General features: G+C 47.0%; 1 protein-coding gene across 2 annotated transcripts in view; it reads right to left on the bottom strand.

Moving 5' to 3' along the window:
• The window catches only part of RECQL5 (RecQ like helicase 5), a 669413-nt gene that overhangs the window by 163619 nt on the left and 479450 nt on the right, over positions 1 to 26344 (bottom strand). For both annotated transcript variants that reach the window (XM_085616996.1, XM_085616997.1), the window contains exon 8: positions 24134 to 24367. In XM_085616996.1, the coding sequence (XP_085473122.1) occupies positions 24134 to 24367 (234 nt within the window). The remainder of the gene's footprint in view (positions 1 to 24133; positions 24368 to 26344) is intronic.

Raw genomic sequence — 26344 nt, 5'->3', positions numbered from 1 at the left:
TAGCCTTTAGACCAGTTGGCTTACAGTGCCACCATAAGGCCCCTAACCTTACTAAGGAGCGAATAGTTTCTGGCAACTATCTAACATGACAACCCTTGATCCTTCAGGGATCGTGGAAACAGTACAGCACTTTTCACTGAGTCAATCGTGCACACTTAGTCTCAGAGAGATACACAGAATAAACGATAGGGACGTTTCCAATAAGCATTTATTGAACCAACGTCTTTCTAGTATAAGACGTGTTTGCTGCGACAATCATTAGACAGAAACAGATGTATAAGATTACAAGCACCAACAAAGTGAATAAAATGTAGAATTCAACCACAGTGCTAAAACAGTGAATCTATGCAGGCATATAGACATGCCAGTAATCAAGCGTACTCCTACTATATGGACCCTATCTAAGTGTACCAAAGTGTACCTAGCATGTATGTGGGTGTAAAGCCAAGAATGCCCTAGGAAAGAGCCAACCCCATTACCTGATGGGAGAGAATGAAGGACGCCGTCTTGGTCTCTAGTTGGACACACCGAAAGGGATGTCAAACCACTGTGTGCTGGAGCTTCTGATTCAGGGACCTCAGCGTCTTGTATCAGCGTGGAAGCTTCTCCCCTGTCTATCTAGGGTAGGTATGGTTCTTTTATACCATAAAGATAGCCTTGAGGTACCTTATACAATCGATGTGTTGAGTACGATTATGTAAATGAGCCTAAATTAATACCTGCAATTATGCAAAGTAGTTATCTCACCCTAGGATGAAGACGACCATGACTTTAACACAGAGTATGTTAATCCTGTTTTATACGTCATTTGCAGGGGACTTTTCTAAGAATTCTCATGCATAACAAACGAGACTAGTTTCAAGGAACCCAATCGACATTTATTCAGCACATAACTGGGTAAAAGGTCAGTGCTAGACCCGTTATGCAGCGCTAGGTAGGACAGATGTAGATGCTAGGTCATTTAGCTATTTAGGCCTATATTGGGGTACATAACAACACAATCACAATTTGGTACTGCAACAAGCAGGGTGGAGTGAGATCCTCAATGAAAAAACCACTTGAGATTTGTCACATGATGCCTACTCAGTTTAATCGCCTTGGAAGTCTGGGAACCCGCCAAGTGATTAGTATACAGGAAGATGATCTGCAGATCCAGCCATCTCCAAAGGCGTAGGTCCTTCTGGAACAACATCCAGTACCCCACTCCACCTTGCTTGTTGTAGTACCAAACTGTAGTTGTGTTGTAACTGAAGCCCTGCACCAGCCTTCCCTTGATAGGTGGCAGGAAGGCTTTTAAGGCCAGTTGGATCTGTACGCTGGAGACCAGATTACTCTGATCTCTGCCTCTCCCATATGGCCTCCAACCAAAAGCAAACAGTCTGTCATCACAGTGAACTCTGGATGAGGAAGGGAGAGTAGCCTGGCGCAGGTCAAGTTAGCATTCACCAGCCCCCACTCCAGATCCTGCACCATGTATTTTTAAGATCTTAAAGAACTCTGAGTGACAGCCCTGCTACTGGGCCCGTGGGGCTCTGGGGGTCCAATGCAGGGTACCCAGTTTTTTTGTGTCTTACCCTGACAGGATCAGAGACAGAGTGAGCATTCGGAATGTGTTCTTCCTCAGAAAGGAGTTCCGTAGGTGGAGGTCAAAATATGCCTGAAACGTCTATCTTCAGAATGAGGAAATAACACAAGTAGTACCCTTTCTCCTTCTGAGTATGGTACCCACCTAAAGGCACCCTTGGACAACTCAAGGTTGACCACCTGCATCAAGATTTCAGAGTGCTTCTCTGAAAAGTAATTCCGGCATGGTAGGAGGGAGATGAAGTTCAAGGGATAGCTGCTTTGAACAATATGCAAGATTCATCTGCCTGACATGATTAATCGCCAGCCGGGTTATAAATGCTGTAGTCTGAATTGCACCACCCGGGCATGAGTGTCAAAAGCAAACTAACATGGCTTGGTAGCAGCTGCTGCAGAAGCAGGAAAGAAATCTGGAGGATTGCACACTGATAATTTGAACTTTTTCTACTGATGTAATGTTCACAGCCTCAAAAGGACTGAATCAGTTGATGCAGTACAGGTTGGGAGGACTGATGTCTTTAAGCTAGCCCCCTGGAAGAGCCTTTGAAATTCCTGTATTGGTGGGGAAATTCTTTAACTGGTGTCAATAGTCCCATAGATCGGGCTGTGATGAGAATGCTCTTGACAAGTTTTTGGGGTGAATCGAAATTTGCCTAGCATCGTAAAGGTAAGTTTCAATTCTATTAAGGACACGGAGGCGAGGATTATGCTTATATCTCTCTTTGCTTTATTTCTAACAAATTTAACAGCAGCCCAAAGTCAAAATTTAAACAAAAAACAACAACTTCCATGAATAACAGAAAGCTCCACAACATTGTAGTCCTTTTCTATAGTGTCCATTAATGATCCACATAGTCCCTTCACACTATCTTGCCTCCTCTTTCTTCGCACGAGTTACACCAAGAGCCTATTCACTGGTCCTGTTTTGAACCGTCGTTTCCTAGGAAAATAGAGACAGTGTCAGGGTCGAACCAAAACCCAGTTGAATTTACAAGTGTCAACATTCTGGCAATGAAGCACTGAAGGTCACCACAAATGGCAGCTGAAAACGTTAATAATAATATTACCAAACCCATGAACGAGTTACTTACCACCATACGGGGAGGGTTTGCCCTTAATGCGCTCCGGGTGGGATAATCCTCGCCTCCGTGTCCTTAATAGAATTGAAACTTACCGTTACGATGCTAGGCAAATTTCGATTCTATGTCAAGACTGGAGGCTCAGATTATGCTGGTTTAAAGCTTACTTACCACTAACTGAGCCATTCCTATTACCGGCTTGAAGTAAAATCTCTTGAAGGTCGAATCTGAGGACCAATCCACCGCTCGCATCAAGTCCTCCAGACGGTCCCCCATGTGCCCCCAACTGTTTTGTGTTGATGCCCGCTTCCTGCATGACCCAACGCACCCACCTGGCAATGGTGGGGGGAGAGAGACAGCCTTGTGGGGTTTCTTTAGGGCAATAAGCAACTGACGTTCGCCCAGGGGACGAAATACTTGAGTCAGTTCCTCATACGCCTTGAGGCAGCCCACGATACAAAGTTTCAGAACGTCTGGAAAAGCTGGATATGAAATCGTGCGAGTGAGGGATTTGGTGCGACGCCCCACCGTGAAAACCACCCCTTCAGGGGAAAACACTCTTGCTGAGCTATCTAAGGCTCTCACATCAGAAACCCTCCTGCAGGAGATCAAACATAGCAACATAGCCAGCTTAGCTGAGAGTTCCTTCACTGGAAGGTACCTAATTGGCTGCCAGAACAGAAAAAGATTCAGGACCAAATTGACATCCAACAGAGCAGAATAACGTGGTTCCGGTGGCAAGGATAGGCGAATGCCATGCAACAACCTGCAAATGAAAAGGTGTTCACTCACCGGTGCCCCTTCTACCGGGGCATGGCCCGTGGAAATTGCCGATCTAAATTTGCATTAATTGAACGGTACGCCAATCCATTCGTTGCCAGGTCAGCCAAAAAATTAAAATCTGGACAACGTGTGTGACCGCGAGATCCAGGTTCCCCTGAAGACACCAACAAACCCATCTTGCCCAGGCGGACCGATAACTCTTGGCAGTACTGTCTGCCCATGCCTTTGACAAGAGGAGCTCAGCCGGTTGCGATAGGCCAGGGAGCGACCAGCGTTGCCTGAAAGTCGCCAGACCATCAGCAGCAGGGAACCCTGAGCCATGAGGTGGTGAGGGACCCGGTACGGATTCAGGAGTAGATGAGGAAAATCGGGGGAGTTGGATTGGAGAATCCCATGAAAGTTACATTAGAACCGGACACCAAACTTGTGATCTCCAAAACGGAGTCACCATTACCACCTCCTCCTCCTGTGGACGGATCTGGGCTGCCGCTCTCGTAATCATTGAGAACGGGGGAAAGGCAGAATCTTTCTCCTGACTACAGTCCTGGAGGAAGGCATCCGTGGCTGTGGCAAACTGATCCGGCCTCCAACTGAAAACTGCAGCACTTGATGATCGAGACGCAATACAAAAAGGTTGGCCGAAAACGCTCCCCCAGGTCCACTAACCACCGGAAGACCCGTGTGTCCAGCTTCCACAGGCTGGAGTCGTGGAGATATCTCGAGAGCCAATCCGAAACTGTGTTGGCTTGCCCTGGGAGGTACTCTGCCATCACTGAGACGTGGTGTGTTAGACAAAAGTCCCAGAAATTGTTCGCCAGGGTCCGGGAGCGTGGATCCCCTTAGGTGGGTGACATTCCGAAGCGCCAAAATGTTTTCAATCTTTAGAAGGACACACGACTGAACCTTGTCCTTGGTCCAACAACGGATGACGGAGGACCCGGTCAGGAGCTCAAGGCAGTTGATGTGAAGGGCTTGTTCATCTAATGGCCAGACCCTGCCAGTAGAGAATTCCCCGCAACGTGCGCCCCAACTTGTCCTGTTGGCGTCGGATTCTATGTGGCGTCGGATTCTATGATCAGGTCTGGTGCGGAGCCGAAAATCGCCCGGCCATTCCATGCCTCCATGTGAGCCAGCCACCACTCCATTTCCTCCCTTACTTTCGAATTGAGCGGCACAGACTGGGCGTAAGACAGACCCTTCCGTAGATGGTAAGCCTTTAGTCGTTGAACGGCCTGATAGTGCAGGGGACCCGGAAAAATTGTCTGGATGGAAGAGAAGATAAGTCCCACCAGCCGGGTAATTTGTCTGCGCGACGTGCGAGATTTGGCCATCGTCTGTCGCAACTCCTCGCTTATCTTGGCCATCTTCTGCGACGGGAGGCTCAAGGAAGATTGGACTGAGTCCAAGACAACACTGGGAAAAGTCACCCTTTGCGATTTGGGCTCGTTGATGACGTAACCCAATCCTTGTAGAAGGTTCACCGTTTGTTGTAGCCGAGTGATCAGAATTTTGGGACACTGCGCCATTAGGAGAATATTGCCTAAATAAACGGTCATGCGAATACCTTGTGCTCTGAGAAACTCCACTGCCAGGTGGAGCACCTTGGTAAAGCACCATGGTGCTGAGGAAAGACCGAACGGAAGGGAGGTAAACTCGTAGATCTGGTCCGTCCAACAGAACTGCAAAAAACGCCGATGAGGGGGGTGTATTGGGACCACCAGATAGGCGTCCTTTGAATCCTAACGCACCATCCAGTCTGAAGGAAGTAGGACATCCCGGAGAAGATGGATCCCCTCCCTCTAGAAGTGGCGGTATACCAGCCACCCGTTGAACTCCCGGAGGTTGATAATCGGCCGACGGCCACCATCGGTTTTGTCCACTGGAAAAATATTGCTCAAAAACCGTTGCGATGCAGGTCCGACTGACAAATGGCTCCCTTGTGCAGGAGCGCGGAGACCTCTTAGTCTACAAGTTCCGAATCGCGAGCTGTAAAGCAAATAGGCTGAGGATGGTATAACTGTTGCGGGTGGACGTGGAAGTCTATCTGGAAACCTTGTACGGTTTGTAAGACCCAGGCATCCGAAGTGATAGAAAGCCATGCGCCCAGAAAGCCTGCCAACCGACCCCCAATGCGAAACTGAGTGGAAGGTACAACACTTACCAGCCTCCACGACCTCTGAACCGCTGGCCCCTGGTGGGGTAGAAGTTGGTGTAGTTGGCGCTGGTGTTATATTGACCGCGACCGGAGCCTTGTCCTTTTGGGGAATTTTGGAAACCCCGGCCGAACGAGCGGCCCCTGACTCGGCCGGCCCCGTGGAAAACCCCGTTGGTAAAAAACTCGCTTGCTATTGGATTGCGCCTTATCCAAGGAGTTAAAGGTCACAACTAATTTTCCAAGTTCCTTTACAAAGGGATCCCCAAAAAGGCCCCTCTGTGCCACTGCCCAGTAACCATCGATGCCGCTCTGTTGACAGGGAACAGTTGGCGTTACCCATGAAAAGGATGGCCCGCTGAGACCAATTGGACAGCACTTCATGTCATGGGACCAATGGTGTCAGGAAGCTTATCTTGACATGAACGCCATGATCTGTCAATACCCTTACGTGGATCCTTCATATACTTGGCCAAGAAAGTGGCCATTTTCGAATCTAGCTCCGGGGTACAAGCCACCTTGTCCTCAAGGGTGGGTCTCGGGCATTCTGCTTTTAGGCAGCCCCGGGCCTCCTTCTCAAGGGGTTTTTCTGAGACGACCAGCGACGAAGTTCGCCACCTTGTCTCCAGGTGTCCAAGCAGCGGACCGCGGGTGGACAATCGGGCCGGGTCCAGCATGCCAGAATCTTCTACTTGGTTGAGGGGGGTGTGACCACGGGACCCCAGGGCCGTGAATACTCCTACTCGTCATCCGAATCCCCTCTGGGGGTCCACGTCGGGCTCAGGGGAAGCCAGACCAGGAGTCCCCAGGGGTTCCAGAGGAGCCGTAGGCACTGACGGCGTGGGATTCCCTTTCGCCAGAAAAGCACTCTTAAGACTTAAGACGCAAAAGCGTCTTTGTCCACCCCCTCTATACATGCCTTTTTTAGTGGGGGGGGGGGGGGGGTTGGTCACCTGCAGGGGGGGCAGGAGTGATGGCAGGGAGTTCTGCGCGGGTCTTTGGCATTTTAGCTAACTCCTGGACAATCCTGTCCGAGAGGCACTGCTCCATAGGTGCCATAACCTCATTAACCACCCTGTAAATAGACGAATCAACAGCGTCAAAAAACTCATCGTCCCACTGCATGCATGTCTGGGACTCCTCTTCTTCATAGGTACAATCCTGCAACTCTATAATATATTAAGAGAATGCAGGCAAATAAGGGCTTCCCAGAAGAGGTTAATACAAGCGCAAGTACGCTTAAAACTAATGTGGCAGCTGGTGAAAACGAGATAGTAATAGGGGTACACCGGAGGTCCACAATGGGGTTTGCACAACCCAGCGCACAGAGAAAAAGACCTCCACTGCCCAGCCGTGCGCATCTAATGAGGTTCACCCTTGTTTTTATAATGTGCAATTTACCGCCTTCAAGCGTCGCCGCGGTTTTCCCCCGCTATACATACCCCAGCCGGGGCGTTGAAATAGGGAAAAAGAAGCAGGACTACTGACTCGGATCACCGGGCGTAGCTGTGGCAGCAGGGACAAGGCTCCGTCAGCGTGACTCCCGCAGCGCGGTCTCTCTGGTCTGAGGAGACGCTCGCAGCAGGAGCAGGCGGGACAAGGCAGTCCACCTAGCGGTCATACAAAGCACCGCAGTAATAATGGCCTTGGCCGCGTAAGGAACGCCACAGCATTCCTGCAGCCCGGGGGATCTGAAAGAAAAAGAATGCGCAAGCGCTCCAATACTGGCCCAATAAGTCACGTACTATAAATTAGTGTTAACGCAATTATCATCAAACAATTACTATCATCAAACAATGGAGAGAAAGAGAAAAACACACTTAACTGGCTGTGTAGCAGCGGAGAAAGAGGAGGCAAAGACAGTGTGAAGGGACTATGTGGATCATTAATGGACACTATATAAGGACTACAATGTTGTGGAGCTCCATGTGATTCATGGGAGTTATTGTTTTTTGTTTAAATTTTGACTTTGGGCTGCTATTAAATTGTTAGAAATAAAGCTAAGAGAGATATAAGCATAATCTGAGCCTCCGGTCCTGACATAGAATTATCCTTTATTCGTTCTTTACTCTGAAAATGCCTGACAACCTCGAAGGAAATGTCAGTTAGTGACACCTGCACATCTCCAGAAAACCTGGTTGATTTCATTCAAGCGTGCCTTCTGATGGCAACGCCAACTCCCAATGCAGCTTGTAGTGTCAAGGATAGACCGGAGCACATATTGCCTGCATCCCAACCATCATATATCATTTGGGGAAACGAGGCCCTGAGGTCCTCTGGGAGGCTGGCAAGATATAGCTGGCCATATCAGACAATGTATGGGTGTATCTACCCAAAAGCCCAACTACATTATTGTTTCTATGGGCAAGCCTAGTAGAAAAAAACAATCTCGTTCCAGAAGCATCAAGTCTCTTTTATTCCCTATCCAAAATCAGAAAGGAATTGGAATTTACCTTACTTGCTGAAGCCTGAACAATCATCTTCTTCCAAGTAGGAGGCTTTGTCAGGAAGAACAAGTTACTTACCTTCAGTAACGCCTTATCTGGTAGAGACTATCTAGCAGCAGATTCCTTCCCACGGGCGTCAGACTGGATATGGGAATTTTTCAACCACTACTACGAGACAGTATGTGGCATAATTCAGCTCTGCTCTGTGTCGGAAACGACGTGTGCGGTACCTATATAGGTGCCACCTCAGCGCACTGATGTCAGTTACTTTCGAGACTTTCTGTGCAAGGAGTGTCGAGCCACAATGAGCACGGACCACTGGTGTGACCGACAAAGGCCCTTGAAAGTGTGTTACCTACACCGTAATTGTTTCACACAGTGGGGAGGATAGGAGAGTTGGTAAGGAATCTGCAGCAAGATATAGTCTACCAGATAAGGCGTTACTGAAGGTAAGTAACTTGTTCATCTGATAGAGACTTCTAGCCGCAGATTATATACCTTAGAAAAGATTCCTAAGCAACACCTCGACGGAGGTAGGACTGCGAAGCCAATAGGATTAGAAAGTTCTGCAGAAGCGAACATGCAAGGTGCCCATCACAATGGACCTGACTGTCCAAGCAACAATGCTTGGTGAATGTGTGCAGGGACGCCCATGTTGCTGCCTGGCAAATGTCCAAGATGGGGACGCTGCACGCTAACACAGTAGTCACAGCCTTGATTCTGGCAGAGTGAGCCTGCAGGCCCTCAGAGGGCTATTTCTTCACAAAGATGGAGCAGATCTTAATGTATAGGACTATCCATCGCAAGATCGTGCTTTTCAGTACTGCCTTCCCTTTTTTTGCTTTCACATAGCTGACGAACAAGTTGATGATCCACCCGGAATTCGCATGTGGGGTCAGGGTAGAATGACAAAGGTCTTTTTCTAGCCAGACAGGGAAGTTTCTCCTTACCTTTGGAAGGATTAGGTGGAGCAAAAAAAGTAGGCAGGGTGATGAGTAGGCCTACATGGAATTGAGACACAGCCTTCAGACGGAAGGAGGCACGTGTCCGGAGGACCTGCTTGTCTGGATACAAAGTGATTTAGGGAGGGTGCACCGAGAGTGCCTGTAACTTGCTGGCCTTCCTGGCCGATGTTATGGCCACCAGGAAGGCAGTTTTTAAGGTCAAGAGTCTGAGAGAGCAACTGTAGGGAGGGTCAAAGGGTGTACACATAAGAAAAGTGAGAACCAAACTGAGGTCCCAATGAGTCATTATGAATGTGTAAGGGGAAACATATGCTGCAGGTCTTTGAGGAACCATTCCACTATGGGTGACTTAAAGAAAGAAGGTTGGTCTAGAAAACGCTAAAATGCCAAGATAGTAGAAGGGTAACCCTTAACTGTGCCCAGAACAGAGCCCTCCTGGCCCAAAGACAATGCAGAAAGGGGGTCAATGTTGTAGAAGGCAAACCATGAAACAAACGTGTCCCAACAGCAGGCGTATATTGACTTGGTGGCGGGATGCCTGGCTGTCAGAATAACGTTACAGACTTCGGGAGGAAAGTCAAAAGCGGTCAACTGTTGCCACTCAATCTCTACGCATGAAGGTGGATAGTGCACAGGTTAAGGAGAACTCTTCCTTGTTGCTGAAACAGGAGATACTGTCAAAGAGCCACAAGAATGACTTGGGCCATGTTGTTCCTGATCTTGTTGAGAACTCTGGACAGGAGCGGTATTGGCGGAAAGGCATTCAAGAGCCTGGAGCTCCACTCGAGACGAAAAGCCTCTCCAAGCAAGTTGCCTTGGAAACTCCAGAGCGCAAAACTGGAGATGTGTGTTCTTGGTGGTGGCGAGCAGATCTAATAAAGTCTTTCCCCACTGCTGAAAGAGACTTTGCACCACCTCCGGATGGAGACGCCATTCGTGATCTGCTAGGAATCTGTGGCTGAGATCGTCTGCTATGGCGTTCAGAGAGCTTGCCAGGTATTGAATCACCGTGGAAAGGCCCTGACGTTCTGGCCATGTCTAGAGACGCAGGGCCTCTTGACAAAGGACCTATGACAGCACCCCACCCGGTTTGTTGAATACCACATGGCAGTGGCGTTTTGTCCGTGAACACCTGAACCAGTCTTCTGATCGAAGGAAGAAAGGTTTTCAGTGCCAAGCAAACCCAGAGCTCCAACAGGTTGATGTGGTGCTCTTCACTGGAGACCAGAGGCCTTTGATCTCCACCTCTTAAAGGTGGCCACCCAGAACAGGAGTGATGCATCTGTTACAACAGTCAACTCCGGCTGGGGAAGGGAGGGGGTCTGCCACAGACTCAACTCTGGGTCGTTAGCTACAGTTGCAGATTTTTTTTAGTTCCCTCAGAGATCTGAACCGTGTCGGAGAGATTTCCCTGATGCTGAGATCGCTGGGACGTCTAGTGCCACTGCAGAGCCCGCATGTGCCATCGGACATGAGTAACAACCTGGATGCAGGATACCATGAAGCGCAAGAGCCTCTGTGCCAGTCTCACTGAAATCCAGGTTAGAGGTTGAAACATCAAAATCATAATCTAAATATCCTGGACTCACTGCTCTGGAGGATAGGCTCGAAACTTCACTGTTTCCAAAATGGCTCAGATGAAAAGGAGCCTCTAAGAGGGAGTCAGGTGTGACTTTGGCACGTTGATAGTGAACTCCAGCGAATGCAGGAGGTTCGCCATAGTCTGAAGGTGGGAGACTACTTCCTGAGGTGAACTCGTCTTAAACAGACAATGATCAAGGTTGGGGAAGATTGGAATGCCTGTCCTCCGCAGATGAGCCATCACTTTCGTCGACACCCATGGGGCACTGGTAATGCCAAAGGGGAGCATGGCAAACTGACAGTGCTCATGCCACACTGTGAACCACTAAAAGTTTGTGGGCAGGCAGAACGGGGGATGTGGAAATATGCATCCTACAAGTTCAACACTACCAACTGGACTCAGGTGAGCATGAGTATTCTGAATTTCTCTTTCCTCAAGAAGAGGTTGGGAAACTGCACATCAAGGATAGGATGAAGTCCTCTGTCCTTTTTTGGCACCAGAAAGTAGCAGGAATAACAAACATGACCTACTTCTAAAGCAGGCACCCTCTCTACGGCTCCCTTGACCAAGAGAGCCTGCACCTCTTGACAAAGCAAGGAGAGATGGTCCTCTGTCAGCCGTTCATAAGTTGGTGGCAGGGGTGGTAGGGTATTCAGAAAAGGGAGGAAGTAGCCCCTTTGGACAATCTGGAGGACCCAGCAGTCCGAGGTCACTGACCGCCAGTGGGACAGATGAAGGCAAATCCTGCCTCCCACTGGAAGCCCATGGTGGTAGGAGAGCAAACTAAAGAGGCTTGGAAGCAGGTGCTGCCGGGGGAGGGGTGGACTGACTCAACCGCTGGCCACCTGTCCTACGCTGTCTCGCCACAAAAGGGCTGGGAAGCCTTGAGCTGTGGTGGAAGGAATAGTAAGATCATGGTTGGAGACCCCTTACATGGCCATGAAAGGGGGAGAAGGCGGATTGGGGTCGGCAAAGGGCCATAGACAAGCCCATGGACCTGGTTGCATATATGTTGTCCTTAAAGCACTCCAGCGCAGAATCCGCCTTCATTCCAAAGAGGAGAGAGCCTTCAAAGGGCATTTCCACAAGGGAATACTGGACATCCCCTGAAAAATCAGTTGTTCTCCACCAGGTGTGGCAATACAAGGCCACTGATGAGCATATCGCTCTGCCCAGCGAGTCGGTAATGTCGAGCCCACACCTTATGGTGAACTTTGGTGCATCTCGGCCGCCCACAATAGCCTGGGTGAGTATGGTTGGGGCCTCCTCAGAGACCACAGGTAGCAATAGCGCAACAGAGTCCCATAGGTATATGGTGTTCACCGACCGCAATGCTAGGTAGGCAGAAGAGAACATTCACTTGCCAACTGCGTCCAGCCTTTCTGATTCCCTATCCAGAGGAGTGGTAGGAAATGCGCCAGGGTTAATCATGGACATAGAGGCATGGACATCCAAGCTATCCGGGGTGGGGTGCTGAGTGAGGAAACTGGGATCCATAGGAGTGAGATGATGGTGGTGGGCAAATGTCCTAGGCACAGGAGCCGCTGTGCAGAACTTGAACCAAGCCCCAAGTAGGACATCTGTAAGGGCTTCATTGAATGGGAGAAGGGGTTCAGAAGGAGAGACTCCCAACTGAAGCACCTCTGTCAAGACATTCATCCCAACTGCGGGCAACGGAAGGTCCAAAACCTCAGCTGCCCTATGCACCACCATCGTAAAAGAGGTTCCCTCCTCCGTAGCCACTATAGGAGGTGAGATCAGGAAAATATTGGGTGAGGTGGGTAACGCACTGGCCTCCGCCAGTTCCTCATATCAATTGTCCTGTTCTTGCTCTTTTCAGGAATCTGGTTAACAGAAGGGTGCATAGCCCCCTTCCATTTGCCTACCTCTCCAGGCCTATCAAGTAAGGCACGGGCTCCGCTCTGGAAAGCACGGCCTCATTCAGCGTTGAAGTCGGTCGACATCACTCTGGCTTTCTGTCGGACTCCAGAATAACAATGGGGGCAGTGCTGCCTAGGGACATCCTTGACACTGGAGCAGTCATTGAGTGTCAATTCAGTCACGCCGACAGCTCCACTCCAGATTCAGCAAGTGATCCACGGGGCCCGACTAGTACCAAGGGCGAACCCACCAACGAAGATCCAGTAGGAACCCCTCCAAAGCCCATAGGACCCGAAAGCAATCCAGAGGGGCCGGGCCACCCAAATAGGAGGCGCATGGCCACAAAACTTTCAGCTGGATGGGGGTCGCTACGGCAAAATCGGGGAAGCGTGTTGTGGACCCTGGATTTAGGTTCTGCCGACTCATGGGGCCTTGAGTACAGACACTCCTGCATCTAGTTAGAGGACTTTGACAAATGCAGTGAAGTCTAAGATCTCTTCGACTTCTTGGCCTTCTTATGTTTATGGGACTTACCCAACTTCCCTGACGATTTTGAGTACAAAGGCAATAGTCGGGAAAAGTCTCAGCGAACGGTCCAAGGACCTTCTGCCAAAGTGGGACCTCGAACGTTGCAGAGTTGACTGACGTAGGGCAGTGAGGAGCTTCAGGGAGCACTCCCTCATTATGTTGGGTGCATGGAGTGGCAGTCCTCGCAGACCTTGGATTCGTGGTCCCACTCCAAGCACCACAAACACACCAAGTGGGGGTCTGCCACCGACATCTGCCAGTCACAGGCCCTACAAGTCTTGAAAGTATCTGGTTTCTTAGGTGACATACCTACACACCAGGAGAGATCTCAAAAAAGTTCAACAAAAAGTTGCAAAAGCCAGTCAAAAAGTGACTGAGGGGTAGCTCAGGCCAGATCAGCGCTATCTGGCGTGGAAAGGAAACAACTGACATCAGCGCACTGAGGTAGTGCCTATGTATGTACAGCTCATGTCACTTCTGGCATGGATGACGGCAGGGGTAGTGCGTGAACATTTTCTGGCTCCAGTCCGATGCCTAGGTATAATTCTATGGTAAGGAATCTGCGGCTATAGGTCTCAATCAGATAAGTCATCAGTAATAGCTTTATTAAATGGCAATGACTCGGACAAAGCTAGACCTGGTTGGAAAATTCTAAGTTGATACATTTTTGTTTCAGTAGTGGGCACCTGCAATTCTAGTGTCTCAGCTGCCCTCTGAACCAGCACTGCACACAAATCGCTTTGCTCTGATGTAGGCTCAAGAGGACAGTTCAGCTCTGTTTCAGGAGGTGTGTCTAGCGCACAAGAGTTTTCCAAGTCCCAATACAATTTAATATTAGCATAATGAGGAGACAGCAATCAGTCCCCTTCATCATCATCATCATCATCATCATCATCATCATCATCATCAGAGTGTCCCGAAGGGCATTGGCCTCTTGCACTGGGTCTGACTAAGAACCAAAAAGAGTGAGAATCATCCGCGGATACTGAAGGTGAGACAGAGGTTCTGGGATTGGAATCCGGTTGTATAATCACTGGTTCGGCTTTTGTAATTACATAATTGGTTCCCAGGCCTGGAGCTGGCCGGTATCAGGTCAGAGTCGGAGACTGGCATCTGCATCAGATCAATGGCACTCTGGAGTCTTTACCATCCTCCGTGTGGAAGAAACCGCTACGGATTGAGGAGCAAGAGCACAAGTCTATCCTGGAGTCTTAATTCAGGCCAAAAATCTGCAGCATAGCCTCTTTGAAGGCCACTATTTGGTGCATGATTGATGAGGGGAGAGAAAATCGGGGTGCGCCCAGTAAATTGCTGTAGAACCCAGGGATATCGTGGTACTTCAACCTTTATCATGATCCCCTTTCACTTTCTCGTGGCAGGATGTGGTCGAGGCGCACTTGGCCTCGTAACCCTTGTACTTATGCCTACACTTAGACTTCAACTTACTGGATGACTTTGAATGGGAAGTGAACTTTTTGCAGGAGCGACCTTGTGACCAGGACTGCGAACAGGCCTGCAGCCTAGAAAGGGACCTCCACTCTCCGATTGTGACCTCTTATCTTCAGCATCAGAGTTTGGCTTTACAATCACAAGTCTCATTAGGGTACATAAGGGCACACTTGTTGCATGCTTTACAGTGGGTCCATGAACAACATCTGCTTCCTGCAGTCTGGTAATGGCTTGAACCCTGTAGTTTTCAGTGGACATTGTTTCCTGGCACACAGCAATTTATTTTGTCAAGCGAGCACAGGGGGAAGCAACACAGAAGGACTAGGAAACGCAGAAGCAACACGGAAGGGGGGATGCTGAAGCAAAATGGGAGACATAAGAAACACAGGGAAGATGTAAGGGATGTGAAAGCAACATGGGGACAGGTGCATGGGGTTTAGGGAAAGCAATATAGAGGGCACAGGTTGGGGAAGGAACAACAGGGATAGAAAAGGAGGGTATGGATGGGGGAAACAACAAAAGGGAAAATGAGAAGCACACGGGCAAGTGCAACAGGGAAAGGTGAAGCACTCTGGCGACAGAGAGCAACAAAAAGTGAATGGGAAGAGAAGTACACAAGGAAAACAGCTCAAAAACACATGTACTCTCATGGAGTGCTGAACGCAAAAGAAAAGGAAGCAGCGATGTCAGCCAATTAAAGAGATGGTAAAGAGGAGAAGACTGACAAGCTGGAACACAAATAAGAAGCAGGCAAATGGGAGTGACAGGAAGGCTAACCAAAGGTAAGCAATGGGAGGGTTCTTAGCCCTTCTATGTTTTTGGTAGGCAACAGCATGCCTCGCAACAGACAGCACATACATTGTATACGAGGCTCAACCTAAAAAGGAGTGCACTTCTGCCAAATTTTAGGAGCTCTTAAAACTGAAACATCATCTGGCCAAAGACAGACCTAAGGCAAGAGGTCAAAGACACTTGATTTGATAGGAAAACCATAGTTTTTTGTTTTTAAAATGTCAGAAACTTGTGTGGGAACAAAAAAATATAAGCCACAAACTGTAATCAGGCAAATGTCGACAAGTGCGGATGAACAAGAGAAGGGAAATTGAACGATACAGTGAACTGTTCAAGGATACTCTGAAACAGGAGGGGAAGCTTAAAAAATGCTATAAAAAGTGAGGTGGTTTTTCCAGTGAGACAATACGCTGCTGTTTGGACCTCTGACAGCATTGTTTACATTGGAATACTGTCTGGAGAGAAGAAACAAACTCAAATTTACCCGCTGAACATAACACTACTTTTCCAAGTATTTGTAACATCTCAAGTCTGAAGGACATATGATCCACTGAAATAAAACAGGTCGTTTATGTGGTTTGAAGTCCAGAGGAAACACAAGATTCAAACTATATTAAAGTTATAGCACAAATAAAATATAAATGGCCCAGGATTAACTTCTCCAGAGTGGCTTGGAACTGTAAATAATGGAGAGTGCACTGCCTGCACCAATCCACCCAGTTCATTCTGCTAGATGCAGGTTTGGAACACATTTCTTTCAATATGATTGAACGGGACTTGGTAAAGACACGACTGCTCTTATCTTGCTACTCAGAACGAATGCCCACAACGATGGGACATGTACCAAACACATCGATCTACAAATGGAAGAGTCTGCGACATTAAAGGATCATGTCAAAATAATCATAGAGGCGAGGTCATCTGGTTCTTACAAATATTCATGGATAAGTAAGTGGGCTTCCCAACAACATTGGTCACGATGTCTGGAGCATCCATGTATATAATTCTTGAACATCAGTGTGTTAGAAAATCTTTTTCAGAATAACGTTGTATTACTATTTCAAGAGATCTGGTTGTGTGACAATACTAAAACTGATAACTTTATTAAGTTTGAAAAACGAGCAAAAGAACCAAAGATTGGTTGACTCTCTGGTGGTTTTGCTTATGTTAATTTCACATTCTAATGCTAACCTGTTGAATTAGTGTCCACCAAATCCGATTGCCAACCTAAATTTACCTATTTTAACTTGTGTTTTAACTAACATGTAAAGACAATTAGGCTTGGAGGCCAGAGAGAACCATCTGTCTGCCTTACAGGAAGATTTGGAAACGCTAAAAATGTTTCTCAAATTTTACCTGGTGACTTTAATTTAAAGTTAAACCCATAGGAAACCGAAGATATATAATGGAGAAGCATATTGCCCATAATGTCCCTGGGCCATATGGGTTTGTTTCACTTTGTGCTAAGCAACTGGGCGTATTGTTAGCAGAATATATTTTGATGTGCCAAAAAAGTTGGGGTTTTTGAGTTTTATATAGTGCAAACTCGACCCAAAGGTATCAGAGCGCTTTACATGAGCACCAGTTGGGTTACAGACAGACACATTAATTTTGTTAGGCAAAGAGAGGTTAAGTGATTTGCCCAGAATCGCAGGATGTTGAGCGCTCCTGCCGAGACTCAAACCCGAATCCCCAGCTTCGAGGTTGCCCGCTCTAGCCATTAAGCCACATCCTCGTGTTGCTGCCATAGTGACTGTTCTGCAGGTCCTACATTTTCCAACAGGTTAGGAAATAACACTGGTTTTTTTTTTTTTTATTATTTTTTTATTAGAAACCGTAGGTACACGATAAAATACAGACAAGGGCCTACAACCACCAGGGCCGGCCGCTATAGAGCCCGAGGGCCCGCAGTGCAACGCCACACATTCAAATGAACCAGAGGCAAAGCTCCCGGCAGTTCGTGACCACATGCAACAGGCTGTGGCCATAGGCCAGGAGCAATCGGAAAAAACAGTTTCATTTTCTATTAGGAAATAACACTGTTGATTATAGCTTTGTCCCTGTAAGTACCTTTGGAGCTTTGGTGACTTTGAGACTGAGAAGAATTGTCTCAGTGACCACAGGGCACTGCAAACAGTGCTTTTAATTTCGTGTCCCATTCTATTGTCCTAGATGTCAATTTTCTACAAGGATTACAAACTCGTTTGACTAGGGCAGGTAGGAGTATACTCTCAAAGTTACAGTTCAGATATGTGCGAAGGCCCGAATAAATTATGTTGGGACGGTTTAATGATGTGAAACATACGGTAGTACATTACATCAAAGAAACTTTTACCTTTAAGTAAAGTATGGGATAAAAATGGTCACCAGTGGTATACAAGGAATGACTAATTAAGAGAAAAATATTATCAAGGACCTGCTGGGACTTTAAGCAGCATCGTACAGATGCAAAGTTGCAAGTAGTCTGAAGGGCAAGAAGAGTATGTGGTTATATCAGAATCGAATGTAAACAAATGCATGTAATATTAATAGCTGGCCGAAAATGATGAAAGCCACCCCAAGGCTATTAGTAAATGAGAATACAAGATGAATTCCAAAACCACTTGAATGTGTTGTGCTGAACACTCCTGGTGTGATTTTAATTCTACTCTCTATAAAAATAAGAGCGATTTTACTAATGCTGAAGAAGAGTTGGTTTATAGATCAGACTCTCCTCAGTATGGTACAAGCAGAGATGTATGTGATGCAGCTGAATAGTCAATCAAGGGCAAGTGGCCCAAATAATATACTGACAAAAGCAAATTTATTAACTCCTTTTGGTGGACAAACATCTCATTTTGTGTGTCCAATGGGTCACTGAGATCGACATTATCCCTGGAAAGGTGCAATCATGAAGACCACACGTGCACCACTGTGCAGAAGATCCTGCCAACTACAGATCAATTGCTTTATTAGATGCCAAAGCAAAAATCTATTCCCAAATCAATTGAACGGCTGGGCTAAAGCGTCTTATCTAGATCCCTATGAACAAGGAGGACACACACCATTGCTTTGCCCTATGGACACTCGTACGGAGATCCACAGAAGTAGCAGGATTGTTGACCTGCTGCTTTGTGGACTTTCATTCTGCTTTTGATCTGGTTGATCATAGCCAATTGTGTGCAAAATTAAAAACTTAGAAGGCAGTTTTTGAAGAATTGCAAGTAGCCCCATAGGAATGCTCGGACACGTGATCCCAAAAGGAAAAGGACATACAGGGTTGCTTGATGCACGAATATTACTGGAAAATGGATTAAAACAGGGTTATGACCTGCCATCAACACTCTTATGTGATAATATTTAGCAGAGCTTTCTGTGCAACTATCTGGCAGGGCAGCCTTTTTGCCCAAAACAGGACCAGTGTGCTTTATGTAAATTGGGTACTGTGGGGAGCACGTTCCAGCGCTCCACTCCCAGTCGCACAGCATTTTTTCTATACTTCTCATAATCACGTGTGCCCATCCGGGCCTCTTCGGGAAAACGATCACAAAATGCAAAGAATAGTTTGGAGCAGCAATTCTTTATTAAGACCCAATGCATTATGAGAAGTATAGAAAAAATGCATTACGAACATATGTGGATCAGTAAAACGGTTCAAATCACATGAAGAAACTTTGGAAAAAGTTGTGGATTAAACTGACTAAATTTCGAGTGAGGTTAAATGGTTAAAGGACCTTAGTATCCAATCCTGCTGTGCGACTGGGAGTGGAGCGTTGGAACGCGCTCCCCACAGTACCATATTGGAAAGATACGGATTACATTGCGAATAACAGCGGTGTGCATGCCACCTCTTATGATGATTATGTAAATTGGGGCCATATGTATCAATCAATATTAGGGTTGCAAACGCTGCAAATCGCTAAAAACCAGTGTTTGCGATCGCAAAATAGTCTTCTCCTATGTATGTCATTGATTTGCATTTCAAAATTGAGATTCGGAAAAATAGCGATTTTCAATTTTGCGAAGCCACCGATTTGCGAAAAATCAATTGCAAATTCGCAATTAGCGTGCCACAATCTGCGAATTTGCAAAATTATGCATCGCAAATTGCGAATTCGTAAACGAATGTATCAAAAAATTACAATTTGCGATTAGCTAGAATTCACAATTTTGCACCTGGAAATTATCGCCAACTCAAGCCAGGTGGTAACCAGCTGCAACATATTTAAACAGACCCAGAATGCCCCAGGGACTTCCACAATGGCAGCGCTGTATGGCATAGCCAGGAGGATGCGGATTCAAGCAGCAGCACAGAGAAGGAGGCGACAGGAACAGGTCTTCAGAGTGAGCATCACTCTGTTCCAGCAGACAGAGGAAGAGATACATGAGAAGTATAGGCTGGACTCAGCTACCATACTGGACTTGATTGCTGAGCTAAACCCTATGCTTGAACACCCAACCTGTAGTACCCAAACAATTCCACCACATGTGCAGGTCCCTCTGTTCACTGCACTTACTGGCATCAGGGAGCTTTCAGGGGGTGAGAGCTACAGCAGGAGCGGTGTCCCAGAGTTGCCGGTCACCCATGCATTCTTGGATGCAATGGTCCAGAGGATACACTATCACATCATATTCCCCAACACACAACAGGCATTGTAGCAGACCAAACTGGACGTCTACCAGATTGCCCAGTTTCCCCCTTGTCATTGGTTGCATAGATGGGACACATGTAGCCCTCTCACCCCCTCAGACAATGAGTACGTATTCAGGAACCGGAAAACATTCCATTCACTAAACATACAGGTCATCTGCAACGCTGAACACATCATAACTGATAGTTGCAAAGTATCCTGGCAGTACACACGATTCCTTCATTTTTAGACACAGGAATATACACACGTCTCACTGGGGGCGAATTTGGCGAAGGATACCTGCTAGGTAAATGCATGTCAACCACTCTGATATACACTTAAGAGCTGCAGTGATAGGACAGTGAGCAACCTTATGTCTTTCAACTTGTAGGTGAAAGTGCATATGCTGTGCGTGCATTCATCATCACACCGTATCTCAATCCAGCTAATCGGAGTGAGCGAAGATACAATCGCACACACAAGTCAACGCACTGTGTAATCGAGCGGACATTAGGTATACTGAAGAGCAGGTTCTGCTGCCTGCACAAGAGCAGAGACGCACTGCAATATGGGCCAGAGACCTGCTGCAAGATTGTGGCTACTTGTGCCATGCTGCACAACATTGCGACCAGAAAAGGCATACCAGTGGAACTCTCAGATACAGAATCCGATAAGGTACCAGGGCCACGTGGCAGACCAGCAGGTGGTGTAGGGGCAGCTGATGGCCGACACACACATGCAGAAATAACATAGAACTATTTCTAGGTGAGTAATGATGACAAAGCCATTAATGATTTGACATTGACTGTGTTTAATGCACCTTAGCGTCAGGTAAATTGCATTCACACATCCCACAAACACACGTTATGCGTGGCACTTACTGTTGCATCTCACATCTCAAGTACACAGGACATGAGTAATGTCATGACAAATGGAAATGTGCCATGGGTTACTTCACCGATTAGCACCCAGCTGTGGCAACACTGCCTATTTCCTCCATCCACGTCCTGCAGTTGCACGCTCAGTGTGCTGACTGACCTCCCTTGATGAGGCATCTGATTGAGTTCCCTGCCTCACACTACGCCGTCTGGGTTCCGTCATTGGTGGGGTGATGCTGCTGCGGCTGGAGACCTCCTCACTGTCTCCTGCCCCCAGAAGACCTGTGCCATCTATATTTGCCGTCTGCAGCTGGTCAACTGCATTTGTGACCACCTATCTGCATAGCCACTGTGCGCCTGGACAGTACAGAGGTGGCATTGCACAATCGGTTGACCACCTTACTGTAGACATCCAGACAGGTGTACAGAAGTTGTTTTCCCCGAGTCTGGATGCATGGTTCCTTTGCATAGTAGCACAGAGCTATTTGATTGCTCCAGTCATTTCAATGATACTGTCGGCCCAGGCCTTATTGCCCTCTGCAACTGTTTCATTGAGCTCTCTAATGCCCTCCTTCATCTCTGTGAGATTGTGGTTGATGGACACCAGCTGCCTGTTTATTGATCTCATGCTTTTGGCTTGCAGATGCTGGACCTTGACTATTGTGCCTTCCAGGCCTGAGAATACGAAAGGATCATCTACTGCCACTGTGCTGGTTTGTGCCCTGGGCCTGCGTCTCCTGCAACGGTCGTCCCTACGGTGCATAGGGGGCTGCTCAGGTTCCTGGCGTGCCTGCTCTCCTTGCTCTGGATGTGCCTCATCCTGTGTGCCTTTGAGTTCTACCTCCAACTCCGGGAGTGGAAGCACATTGTGACGGCGTTTTTTGGGCAGAGGTGTTGGCTGTGTGGTCTGATCTGTGTCCTCTCCCCCGGCCTGGTCCTGTGGCTGTTTTGCCTCCTCAGGTTTAGTGTTGTCACCCTGTGTTGCAGGTTCACCTGTAAATACAAAAGCACTACTTATTGTGTGTCCTGCTTTACATTGTTGACTGAATAAACTTGGTAATACTTTGGGTACCTACGTGCTGTGTTACATTTTTGATTGTACTATTTAATGTCAAATGCAGAATCATTGCTGTGTGTCATTGCTCAACTGTATTATGTGTATGACTACATCTCCCAAGATGCATTCCTGGGTGGGCAGGAAAATGTGGAATGGAGATGCATCCTAACTTTGAAATTGGGGCTTTCCTGAGTGTGTTCTTAAGTGGGTAATGTGTCAGGGGTGATTGAGCATGTATCTTACCTTGTCTGGTGTTGGGCGTGGCGGAACTGTCGATATCTGCGACCCTGCTGACGCTTTCAGGCTGTAGGGTGGACTCCGCCAACTCCTAAAGGGGTGTGGATGCAGGCTCTGTGGATAGACCCCCACCCGTTTTCTTTGCCTCCGCAAGCCTGGTGGCAACCTTGTCCTTAGACCTTGAGTGCATGTCATACCATCTCTTGCCTAGGTCACCGATGGAGCACTGTGTCACACCTATGGTATTCACCTTACCCTGTATGTCCAGCCAGACTTTGCGCTTTTCAGACTTAGGAATGTGCAGGGATTTCTTTCCAAAAAGCACTTCATGGCTCTTAACCATCGCCTCAATGAGGACTTCTTGTTCCTTCTCAAAAAATTTCTGCTGCCTCTTCCTCCTAGCTGCCTACTTTTCCTTCTCCTGTGGGTCCATTGTTTTTTTGGATGGTGTTGCAGTTCAGAGAGGTGTGCTCCTGCTCCCAGCCTCTGACACAGCCTCAGGCAATCAGGAACGTCATGGGCAGTCCCACTTCCTGGTTGTGATGTCATCAATCTGCTCCAGAATAGCAGATTTGCAAATTTGCGATTTTTTAATTGCGAATTCGCAATTTAAAAATCGCAAATTTGGTATTCGGTAATAGCGATTACGGTTATTACCGAATAGCTACATTTTTGCGAACATTTATTTACATCGTGTTTTGCGATTCTCAAATAGCGATTCCTTAAAAATCCCTATTTGAGACTCGCAAAAGACTTTTTTGATACATATGCCCCCAAATGATTTAGCAAATATGGAGTATTGTTCATGGGTATGTAAAGGACGTTTTTAAGACTGGAGGAAGATTGTAGTGAAAATAAATTTATAATCAATACTGATAAAACAAAGACCATGAGTTTTTGCTAGGAAAGTCCGAACCCATTCTTGATGGTTGCCAAAGGTACAGATTTAGCAAGAGAACGTACAAATATTTAGGCCCAACTTTCTTTGCAAACTTCACAAGGCGGGGTTCCGGGGGGGGGGGGGGGTCACAGCTTTGAAACAGGATTGTTATAGAATAGAAAATCGGTGTTTGAAATTTTTGTTTCAACTTTCTTCCAATCCTATGGTCCTCCAATCCCTGAGATTGGAACTAAAAGTGACGGCTTGGAATATCCTAGCACAACAGGTGCTTGAGCCTCATATGCTTTCTTATTGAGTCTCACTTGCAAGAAAAGTTGCTGTGCATATGTTGGCAGGCAGTGCAGAAGGAGACTGACACACTGGGGGATATGTGCATACTGCGATAGGCTTGTACCCCTGATGAGGCACAACTTCACAAACATTTCCCCAAATCTACCTGCTTTTCTCATCAGCCTGTTGCAGTCTCAACCCTCTTGCATCGTGTGTCTCCCCACCCTCCACCGCTCACTTTTTCTTACCGCTCCCTATACAAAATGTCCTCTCCTTTCTTGTTCGTGTGTCTTTCACAGGCCTGGGCATAGCTTGCAGAGTTTTGCAGTGCAAACTTCTACTAGAGCGGCAGCTCGCAAACATACCGTTTGGGAGCGCGAGTGGGGAAAAAACCCACTCGCTACGCGGAGTGGAGTTCTCTGCCCTCCCCGAGCTCTGTGGAGCGTGGAGTGCAAAAAACTCAGCAAACTCCGTGAACAGAGCGGAGTTCACCGCCCAGGGCCTATCATCAGACTGTCACCTGTATCCCTCTCTTCCCTATATCTTCTCAGCCCCTGTCCATCATCCTCGCCCCTCACTCTCTTCCTCTATCAAGCACCCCTTCTCCAGTCTCTCCCACCTGCCAATCTGACTCCTGCCATGTGCCTGCGTCATTCACGCACACACAGCTTGGTTCATTGCTGGACGGTCCGAGATGACGTCCGGCCGGTCAGCCAGTCATCAGGCCCATGTATTCACAGGTCCGCTCACCTTTAATCCGCAACTGGACATGAAGTGAAAAGACAGAGAGAAGTACAGAAAGAGGTGATGAAGACAAGCCAAGGTGTGAAAGACGTGTGCACAGGTGAAGTGAATAAATACTAATCTGCCATTTGAAAAGGGAAGACACGGGTCACTTTCATAGGTGCAAATGGCTTCCAGGGAGTCAATGTTCCTACCTGGCAAACCCGTAGCCCTTGCGGCCGCCTTCATACAGCTCAGGGTTATATCCAAAGGGCCCCGGTGACTCCTCGGGGGCACGGATGGTGGTCCTTCCACGGCCGCTCACTACCGCCCCCTGCAGCTGGTCCAACGCACGCTTCACGGCCCACGGGCTGTGGCAGTAGTCACAGCACTTGTTACAGGTGGGCACAGAGTCCCCGAAGTACTTGGCAATGGCTGCATGACGACACCTAGAAGAAGAGAACAGGGGGAGGTTACAAACATACGGCAAGAGGGACTGGACTTTAAAGGTCTCCTCAAGTAAACAACTGCCACCCTTCTGGACAGATACTAATTTCATCTTTTGTGTCAGAAAACCTTGCATTTATTGGATACTGGGCAGAATGCCTGTGGTGGACATTAGGCATAACAGCACCATCTCGAGTATGTAAGACAGGTCGGAAACTTTCAGTGTACAATTTGCCCTATTTTGGGCTCGGTATTTTCGATAGAATAGGCGTGCTTGTCTCAAGTAGCTCCTAGCACTCCTACTTTAGTAGTGACAGGAAATGACTGAGCTTGAACGGATACACTGCTCTAACAATGATACCACAGCACCAGACGGAAGACACGGACAGACAGGCCCCACTGAAAGGAGTTTTGTTTAAATGTAGAAACGTGGGACAAGTTCGAGAAAATGTGGACACCATTCCTGGAAGGTATATTTAAGAGACTCCTTATATGTACAGCGGAAACTATGCTCAGAAGGGTGAAGATATGCGGTGTATTATATGGTGTGGACATCCAACCTCACCATGATGCAATACACCCCTTTAGGTCCAGTAGGTTTCGTCTGTAAAACCCTCAGCTCAACCCTAGGTAGCTGTTGCACTGAGCAGCAAGGCTTATACAGAGGAACAAGTGTTAAGCATTTAAACAGCACTAAAATAACTGAAGAACTCGACACGACACAAGTAAACTGACACCAATTTATAACAAGCATTTGCAATCCAATAGGTCTCGAATTGCGAGAGTTTGATCTATTGGCATTGTAAATGACAATGACTTTTTATTTATGTGTTAAGAAAAACCCTCTAAGTACAAAGTGCATGCGTACACACTGGTGCTTGCAGGTTTTTTAACACAAACAAAATGCATTGTCATTTAGAATGTAAATAGCTCTTATGTATTATTGTTGGAGCTGCTTTATGAATGTTAACGTATTTACAGTTCATACAGTGAAAAGTTATAGCATATTTAAACACTAACTTCAGTCACACAAATATTGAGATTACAAATCTTGCTCAATGCAAAGGTAGATTAACATCAGCAACAGCCATCAAATATTCCAACAATGTTAAAGTTTTCGTTTCACTAGGCAGTCACACAAACACCATTTTACTTTGTCACTTTGCTCCTTCCCCTTTTCTCCTTGAAAGATTCCTAGGATTTTAAAGTGGTCCTGGCAGTACAAGCGTTCTATTAGGGTAAATGATAGGAATCACCAAACCAACTCATGCCTTTCTAAATTTCATTTACAGTGCTACTTGAGTTAGAAAACATTCACAGTTGACTGGTATTAAATGCACGTTTTTCCCAACAGCTAATTGTGTTATTGGTCCACTTACTACTATTACAGGTTGAGTTATATATATATATATATATATATATATATATATATATATATACACATACATATATACACACACACACACACACACACACACACACACACACACACACACACACACACACACACACACACACACACACACACACACACACACACACACACACACACACACACACACACACACACACACACACACACACACACACACACACACACACACACACACACACACACACACACACACACACACAAAAAATCATTTCAAGTCGGAATCCTTTGTGTCAGGAAAAAGAACTGCGTTTTACCTGTTGAATGAAATTGTAACTAAAAGTTAAAAAGCATTGACTTTTTAGGGACCAAAAACCATTATTGTAAAGTGCAACCTTTACTGGTTGGAAGGTATGTATATCATTATGCGTTCGGCCTATTCAATCTCATGAACATGCATTAACCTATACTCACCATGAACTTCATATTGGTTCACAATAGAACAAAATTTGTTGTTCGTCAAAGAGGGTTTTCGCAAAGTTGAAGTATTTGGAAGCGGCACGTCTTGTAGAAGACAACGAACGAAAAGCTCCAGTAATAGAACACA

Source organism: Triturus cristatus, chromosome 7, assembly GCF_964204655.1.
Source record: "Triturus cristatus chromosome 7, aTriCri1.1, whole genome shotgun sequence".
NCBI classification, from domain to species: domain Eukaryota; kingdom Metazoa; phylum Chordata; class Amphibia; order Caudata; family Salamandridae; genus Triturus; species Triturus cristatus.
The sequence above is the reverse complement of the archived record's forward strand: the minus strand, read 5'-3'. Positions and strand labels throughout refer to the sequence as shown.